Below are 9,144 nucleotides of genomic sequence, written 5' to 3'. Positions count from 1 at the left end.
CAAAAATATAATATACTGTGTCTACAGTATCACCACACTTCATGAGATTAACAATGCCATCCAAGAAGGGGAAATGTTTTGTTTGACCTGACTTACTCAGGGTGTGCTCATACTGTCTCCAGAAGGCAGTTCCTCTCTCTCTCAAAAGCTCAAAACCAGTTTAAATCATCCACTCTGGAGTTGTTAACGGGAGTAATGTTAAGTTTTCTAGTGTCTATATTCTGGGAACCATCTTTTCTCTCTCCTTGGAAAGCAGAACATTTGATTGTCTCCTTTATGACTAGAAAAGATCAGTCCTTTGACATGCTGTTCATATAAAGCCTAGAGACGGAAGACATAGAAAGATCATGGGTGCTATGCCATGTAAGTGCTCAGGTGTGTCTGACTCTTTTGTGATCCCATTGGCTGTAGCCTGTCAGGCTCATTTGTTCATGGGATTTTTCAAGCAAGAGTGTTGGAGTGGGTTGCCATTTCCTCCTCCAGGGGATCTTCTTGATCCAGGGATCGAACCTAAGTCTTCTGTGTCTCCTGCATTGCAGGCAGATTCTTTACCTGCTGTGCCATCGGGGAAGATAGCTATAGGCGGAGGGAAAGGTGAGTTTTGGAGAGAATGCAGGCATTGTCAGTTTAGTTACAAAATGCTTTCTTCTATGATTGTTTCATGTCTTTTTAACAGAATCATTCATAAATAACACATAGTCAGTTCAGTTCAGTTGCTCAGTTGTGTCCAACTCTTTGCAACCCCATGAATCGTAGCACACCTCCCAGAGTTCACCCAAACTCATGTCGGTGATGCCATCCAGCCATCTCATCCTCTGTCATCCCCTTCTCCTCCTGCCCCTAATCCCTCCCAGCATCAGAGTCTTTTCCAGTGAGTCAACTCTTCACATGAGGTGGTCAAAGTATTGGAGTTTCAGCTTCAACATCAATCCTTCCAATGAACACCCAGGGCTGATCTCCTTCAGAATGGTCTGGTTGGATCTCCTTGCAGTCCAAGGGACTCTCAAGAGTCTTCTCCAACACCACAGTTCAAAAGCATCAATTCTTCAGTGCTCAGCTTTCTTCACAGTCCAACTCTCACATCCATACATGACCACTGGAAAAACCATAGCCTTGACTAGACGGACCTTTGTTGGCAAAGTAATGACTCTGCTTTTGAATATGCTATCTAGGTTGGTCATAACTTTCCTTCCAAGGAGTAAACGTCTTTTAATTTCATGGCTGCAATCACCATCTGCAGTGATTTTGGAGCCCACAAAAATAAAGTCTGACACTGTTTCCACTGTTTCCCCATCTATCTGCCAGGAAGTGATGGGACCAGATGCCGTGCTCTTCGTTTTCTGAATGTTGAGCTTTAAGTCAGCTTTTTCACTCTCCTCTTTCACTTTCATCAAGAGGCTCTTTAGTTCCTCTTCACTTTCTGCCATAAGGGTGGTGTCATCTGCATGTCTGAGGTTATTGATATTTCTCCCGGCAATCTTGATTCCAGCTTGTGCTTCTTCCAGCCCAGCGTTTCTCTGCATAGAAGTTCAATAAGCAGGGTGACAATATACAGCCTTGACGTACTCCTTTTTCTATTTGGAACCAGTCTGTTGTTCCATGTCCAGTTCTAACTGTTGCTTCCTGACCTGCATATAGGTTTCTCAAGAGGCAGGTCAGGCGGTCTGGTATTCCCATCTCTTTCAGAATTTTCTGCAGTTTATTGTGATACATAGTAGAGTCATAAATAAAGAATATCTTCATTAATGAGTGAAGATATTCTCTATTTATGTCTTCTTTTATGTCCCTGATGCCAATGTATCCCAAACAGCTAGTTTATCTCTGCTCATGGTATGACAAATACAGCAGAGGGTCTCTTCCACCTGCTGAAGTGGAAGCTGAGAGCACAACTGCTATAGCTCCTCTGTTAAAAATATCATGGACTCCACAAGGCTGTCTAAAACTTGATCATAAGTTCAGGGAGACTAAGAAGACTAAACTTGTAACCACACAAGCTCTTACACTAAACATGTGTAGTATCAGTTCTTTATTGCTTATGAAACTCTGGCTTCTTGCTGATGAACAGGCATCTTTCCTCAGAAGAAGTTAAGTTTCACTTCCAATAAAACACTGTTTGGAAATTATGATGGTTAATTTTATGTGTCAACTTAGCTAGACTATGGTGCCCAGCTGTTTGGTCAAAGACTAGTCTAGATGTTGCAAAGATATGCTTGGAGACATGATTAATATCAATACTTACAATTAGTCAGCTTTAAGTAGATTATCCTTGATGATGCAGATGGGCCTCATGCAGTCAGCTAAAGCCCATAAGAACCAAAACTGAGATATCCCAGAGAAGAAGGAATTCCATGTCGAAAACTGAGATATCCCAGAGAAGAAGGAATTCCAAGTCAACGTAGCATAGAAATCCTGCCTGCCAGCCTCTCTTCCTGCCCTACAGATTTTACTTAAGACTGCAACTTCAACTCTTGTCTGAATTTGCAGCCAGCTGGTTTGTCCTACAGACATCAGACTTACCAACCCCCATAATTATGCAAGCCAATTCTTTAAAATTAATCAACCTCTCTCTTTTATAGCTATCATTTAATAGATATAGCCATAACATACAACTATCTCTATGCTATTGGTTCTGTTTCTTCAGAGAAAACTGACCGATAAGGAAGTTAACATCCCTCCCTATGATGTGACATTGACATATGGGACTCCTGACGGCTCCGGCCATTACTGGCCACTTGCTTTGATATTTCATACTTCCTTACAGATTATGGGTCATCCATGACTTTCAGGAAGCTTAGGCACATGGCAGTTACTTCATAGAGTTCCCAAGTGGCGTTAGTGGTAAAGAATCCACTTGCCAGTGGAGGAGATGGAAGAGATGTGGGTTCAGTCCCTATGTTAGGAAGATCCTCTGGAGGAGGAAATGGCTCCCCACTCCAGTATTCTTGCCTGGGAGGCCCCAGGGACAAGAAGCATGGGTTGCAAAGAGTCGGACAGGACTGAGTAACTGAACACATACTGTTAATTCATAAACACTTGAAGGAAGGTTGAATACAACGTAAGGAGGAGCTAAACGTCCCCTGCACTGTTGATATTTCTTCTGGTAATATCTGCTACAGTGATGCAGTCTGCAGGTGTGTCTTTCTCTTGCCTCATCCCAACCTGGAAACCAGGGGGAAACACCACGGTTGCCCTCTGAGATGGCATTCTTATAGCTCTACCCTCTTTAGTCTTGGATCTTCCTCAATTCCTGGAGGAAATTACTTTCATAGAATTCTAATGACGTGCGAAATTTTTTTTAAGGCCCCTACTTATATCACTTCTGCCTAATTCTACCTAGACTTTATCTCCTAGGTGTTGTTAATGGCTGGAGTTATTAGTTAGAGATAAAATTAAACTGGGCTTCCTTGGTAGCTCAGCAGTAAAGAATCCACTTGCAATGAAGGAGACACTGGTTGAATTCCTGGGTCCGGAAGATCCCCTGGAGAAGGAAATGGCTACCCACTCCAGTATACTTTCCTGGGAAATCCCACAGACAGAGGAGCCTGGCGGGCTACAGTCCATGGGGTCACAAAAGAGCTGGACATGACTTAGAAACTTAACAACAACAGCAAAAGTAAGCTGTGTTGATAAGTGTCACTTGAGATGCAAATACTGGGATGAGAAATAAGCTCTGAAACGGAGAGTTCCAAGCTGTCTAGATTTTTACTACATCTTCCAACCAAATAGCAAATTTTGGGAGAAATGACTGACTACTGGAAAAAATGAGGCACTGCAGATGAAATGTCATTGACCCTAGTCCATTATAGATAGTACCCAAGAGATGTCATTCAAGAAAAAGAGAAAGGAAACTAGGAAGAGAGCAAAGAAAGCACACTCAACAAGAAACTGGGTTATAGAAGTCAGTGGAAACAGGGGGTTGGGAAGCTGCAGGCAGAAAAACAAACATGTTTATGATGTGTCCATTGTGTGCTGGAGAGCATGCAGTGAAATGCTTTCCATCATCTCATTTAATTTCACAAGAGTCTGAGGAAGTAAGGTGTTTCTGCTCCATTGTAAGATAAAGATCTAAAGTTCAGAATATTTAAATAACTTCACTCCATATCTTGGATTTTAAGTAACAAGGCCAGAAGAAGAATACAAGTTCATCCAACTCCAAAGTGTGTAATTTTCTCATCTATACTTTGCTGTAGGAAAAGAGACCTATGTTCTAAATACAAATCATATTAAGTAATATACATTTAAAGTTTAGCATAAGGCCTTTTACCTCGTTGCAGCCGAGAAAGCAACATGGGTCACCAGCAGCTCTACTGGAGCCACCCGAGAAAATTCGGCCAGGGTTCTCGCTCTTGCCGAGTCTGCTCAAACCGTCATGGTCTGATCCGGAAATACGGCCTCAATATGTGCCGCCAGTGTTTCCGCCAGTATGCGAAGGACATCGGCTTCATTAAGCTGGACTAACTGAACTTCCTCAGATGGCTCATCCAGCACATCAACCTTAGGCGGAAATACTAGCTCTTTGTATATAAAAGTTTTCGAAACTTCAAAAAAAAAAAAAAAAAGTTTAGCATAAGGACTTCCCTGGTGCAGCAGATAAGAGTCCATCTGCTAGTTCAGGGGCACGGGTGTGATCCCTGGTCCAGGAAGATTCCACATGCCGTGAAGCAACTGAGCTCATGCATCAGAAGTACTGAGCCCATGCTCTGCAGCCTGCGAGCCAGAACTAGCGAGCCATGTGCTGCAGCTACTGAAGCCTGTGTGTCTAGAGCCTGTGCTCTGCAACGACAGAAGCCACCACTGCTGAGGTTGTGATGCTAGCACTGGGGAATGTGCCTGCCACTGTCTTTCTGATAAGAAGCCCGAGGACCACAAGGAAGAGTAGCCCCTGCTCTCTGCAACTAGAGAAAGCCCATGTGCAGCAACAAAGACCCAGCACAGCCAATGCATAAATAAATGAATTAAACAAAGCTTAGCATAGTTTGAGGCCATCTCCCTACTGTGAAATATTACACATATTTCTGGGAAGCAAATTGGAGAAAGGTGTTTTTTCCCCTTAGTTATATCAAACAAATGATCTTACAATTACACAAGTAGCTGCCCATTATGGTCTCGCTTGTCTTCTTGTCCAAGCCTCACAGTGAAACATGCAGACTTTCTGGAACCACATGTTAAAGTTTTGGAAGTTGAGTCAGCCTTTCTTCTTTCTGAGTAACCTAAACTCAGTGCTATTCAGCAGACAAGTGAATTGCAGGGATAAGATCTTTAAAACCCAATGTCAAAAGGTGAATACCTGATACTCATTGCCTCAGTTTCACACTCATGAAAACTGGCTTTGTCCTAATCATTCTCAGGCATGTAGGTGTGTCCTGCAGTGTTGTGCCCTGTATTACAGCCTTTTAAGAAGTAATCAACCCCCAAATTTGGTATCAGTGTAAATTAATGAAATAAGGTTTTTGGGTAAACTAGTCCTGAAGAAAATTCCTAAACAGATATGCTAAAAATGGTGGGTGATTCAGACATCCCTCAAAGAAGCCTAGAGTCCTCAAGGTGATTATTTTGAATGCCAGCCTTCACTGGGGGTATTACATGGAGTAGATTTGATAAGGCTGCTAAGGGGTTTGACGAGCACTGTATGTGGAGTCAGGAAGCATCCATTTGCATCCCAGCACTGCATCCCAGCTTCCTGAAAGGCACCATGTGCATACCTGAGAGCAATGTCAGTCATCTAACCTTTCCGAGCTTCTTCATGTGTGACGCTGTTGAATAACACCTCCTGAAACTGTGATCATCATGACAATATGAAAGCCCTCAAGACAGTGAAGCAGTAGAACAGAACATGACAACTCACGTATAATTAACCTCTAAGTTTCAGGTCACAATTTGAAACCAAAGCCGTCAGATTCATATGGAACATCAGTGATGGTAATTCCCGCCTCACCCATGTGTGTGAGGTACAGTTATTTTTGGGCTCAGTTTGACATGTAACACCACCCAAGTAGAGTACGTTTTTTCAATTTTACAAGCCCCAGAAGAGCAGTGGATACTACTTGCTTTTGAGTCCTGGAACCTAGATCTCAACAGTTTTCAAGGACTCACTTTATCCTTGTCCACAGTAAATGAGATCAGAGTAAGACTGAATAAACATACTATAAATCTGGTTCTTTGTAAACCACAATGATATTTCATATAGCCAGAAATAAAATCATACTTATCATGTGTAGGACTCAGCTGGGTGATGAGTAGGACAAGAGTGTGTCCATTCCATCTGTGGGCTCAGTGTGTCCTTGCAGATTCCTACTTGAGTCAGGATTTGGCCATTGATAGAAGGAGAAACGAGAGCCAGAGATTGAACTCCTTCCCAATTCCTAGTTCTTTCTCAGCAGCTACTTTGAGTTTCTGGTTACCGATCCTGTAAATCAGTGGTTCCCAACCTTTTTGGCACCAGGGGCCAGTTTTGTGGAAGATAATGTTTCCATGGACTGGGGAGGGGGATGGTTTCAGGATGATTCAAGCCCATTACACTTATTGTGCACTTCGTTTCTATTAGTATTACATTGTGATATATAAGGAAACAATTATACAACTCATCACAGTGCAGAATCAGTGGGAGCCCGGATGTTTTCCTGTAATTGAACGGTTGACTCCAGGGGTGACGGGACTCTGTGGCAGCTGTTCCCCAGTGCTAGCATCACCACCTCAGTTCCACCTCAGATCCTCAGGCATTAGATTCTCATAAGGAGTGAGCAACCTAGATCCCTCTCATGCAAAGTTCACAGGAGGGCTTGCACCCCTACAGAAATCTAATGCCACCACTGATCTGTCAGGAGGTGAAGCTCAGGTGGGTAATACAAGTGATGGGGAGAGCTGTAAATGCAGATGAAGCTTTGCCTGTTTGCCAGCCACTCACCTCCTGCTGTGTGATCTGGTTCCCAGCAGACCACAGACCTGTACTTGTCCACAACTCCAGGGCTGGGGACCTCTGCTGTAGATCAGAAGCCCACGGACATTAGAATACCATTCCTGGGCTTCCACGGTGGCTTAGTGGTAAGGATTCTGCCTGCTAATGTAGGCGTGATCCCTGGCCCCAGAAGATCTGCCATGCTGCAAAGCAATGAAGTGGGTGCAGCTTAACGACTGAACCTACCTCCTAGAGCCCGGAAGCTGCAACTACTGAAGCCCGCGCACCTGAGAGTCCGTGCTCTGAAACGAGAGAAGCCACCGCAAAGAGAAGCCTGTGCACCGAAACTAGAGAGGAGCCCCCCGCTTGCCACAACTAGAGAAAACCTACGAACAGCAACGAAGACCCAGCGTAGCCACAAATAAATAAATAAAATCATTAAAAAAAAAGAACACCATTCTTGCTCTGCTGCTGCTGCTAAGTCACTTCAGTCGTGTCCGACTCTGTGTGACCCCATAGACGGCAGCCCACCAGGCTCCGAGCAGGGCTAAATGGCTGCATTATCTTGCTCACATTGCCTAACCTCTCTTTGCCTTGGGTTCATCATCTGTAAAGTGGGAGAATCATAGAACCGATTTCTTTCCTACATATAAAGCATTCATAGATGTGTTTATATACATACAGTTATATACACATGCATTGTTTAAAAGCATATTTTCTAAAGTTAGACTGTCTGGGTTCAAATCCCAGCTCCACCACTTATTTGAACTCATGATCTTTTAAAAATCAGGCAGTAATAGTATCAACTCCATAGAGTTATAGTGAGGATTAAATGTACTAATACACATACAGTTCTATCAACATGGCTGGCACATAGTAAGTACTATATAAATGCTATTATATTATTACTTATTTCCTAGAAAAGCTTCAAAACTGTCTATAAAGATACAAAAAAGTGAAAATTAAAAAATTTCCAAATTGTTTTTTGTTTCTCTGGTTCTCAGGTATAAAACATATAATCATGATGTTGTGATTTTCTCTACTGTCTCAACCTAATATTTCAGCAGTGTTCCTCACAGAACATTTTCACTCTCATTTTTAAAATTAGTTATTGGCATATCTTTTACCAGTTATTTATTGAGATCATTTTATCCCCTGGTTCACTTAAGCTTAATGATATTTAATCTCTCTGAATCTCATTCTTTTCTCTCCCTGTATACAAAAAAATCAATGATTTTTAAAACCTGTGTACAGATAAGATTCACGTATACTGGGAAGATGATGAACGAGCTAAACATTTGTTTGGGACAATTTCTGATTCTGTCTCTTCCCCTCTTTCCTCACAGCATTCATTTTCATGTTTCTGCCATTCATTTATTCATTCAGTATTTATTGAGTAGACTTCTCAATCTTGAGAGGCAGTAAAAAATCCTGATTCTGACACTTGAATGGTGCTTTACAGCTTACAGATCGTTTTCACATATATTGCATTTATTCAGTCCTCAGAGGCACTCACTTCATTTCACCCCAGTTCTTCCTCCCGTTTAAACTTTACATTTCTCTTAATCTTCTTCATTCTTTTCTCAACTCTTTGGTGTGCAGAATATTTACTGTGTGCACTGGGGGTGGGAAGCTGGTTGGAAGAAAAGGCAATAGGTGGGGAAGAGATACAAATCAGATGAGAAAGTAGGTACAAGGATGTAGCCAATACCCTACATTTCAGGATGAAAGGACAGAGCTCTGTCTCTTATATAGAAAAGTACACAGTCACTTGAAAAGAAACAATCACCATCAATGCATCCATCACTAGAAACTGGACTGAGACAAGATGCAGAGCTAGTGGCTTCCCAAATCTACCCTTGAAAAGTGAAAGTGTTAGTCGATCAGTCATGTCCGATTCTTTGCAACCCCATGGACTATAGCCCATCAGGCTCCTCTGTCCATGGAATTCTCCAGGCAAGAATACTGAAATGGGTAGCCATTCCCTTCTCCAGGGGATCTTCCCAACCCGGGGATCGAACCCAGGTCTCCTGCATTGCAGGCAGATTCTCTACCGTCTGAACTTCCTTCAGTTCAGTTCAGTTCAGTTCAGTCGCTCAGTCGTGTCCAACTCTTTGCGACCCCATGAATCGCAGCACGCCAGGCCTCCCTGTCCATCACCAACTCCTGGAGTTCACTCAAACTCACATCCATCGAGTCCGTGATGCCATCCAGCCATCTCATCCTCGGTCGTCCCCTTCTCTTCCTGC

General features: G+C 42.8%; 1 protein-coding gene across 1 annotated transcript; it reads left to right on the top strand.

Moving 5' to 3' along the window:
- The first annotated feature begins 4,287 nt into the window (after window positions 1–4,287).
- On the top strand, window positions 4,288–4,458 carry LOC138089269 (small ribosomal subunit protein uS14). The gene has a single exon (XM_068984696.1). It carries the CDS (start codon window positions 4,288–4,290, stop codon window positions 4,456–4,458), a length of 171 nt encoding a protein of 56 aa, XP_068840797.1.
- The last annotated feature ends 4,686 nt before the right edge of the window (window positions 4,459–9,144 follow it).

The sequence above is a fragment of the Capricornis sumatraensis genome, chromosome 12 (genome assembly GCF_032405125.1).
Source record: "Capricornis sumatraensis isolate serow.1 chromosome 12, serow.2, whole genome shotgun sequence".
NCBI lineage: Eukaryota > Metazoa > Chordata > Mammalia > Artiodactyla > Bovidae > Capricornis > Capricornis sumatraensis.
The sequence above is the reverse complement of the archived record's forward strand: the minus strand, read 5'-3'. Positions and strand labels throughout refer to the sequence as shown.

Excerpts from the sequence above, each read along its gene's own strand:
- LOC138089269 (XM_068984696.1), top strand. The coding sequence starts at position 4,288 with ATGGGTCACCAGCAGCTCTACTGGAGCCACCCGAGAAAATTCGGCCAG.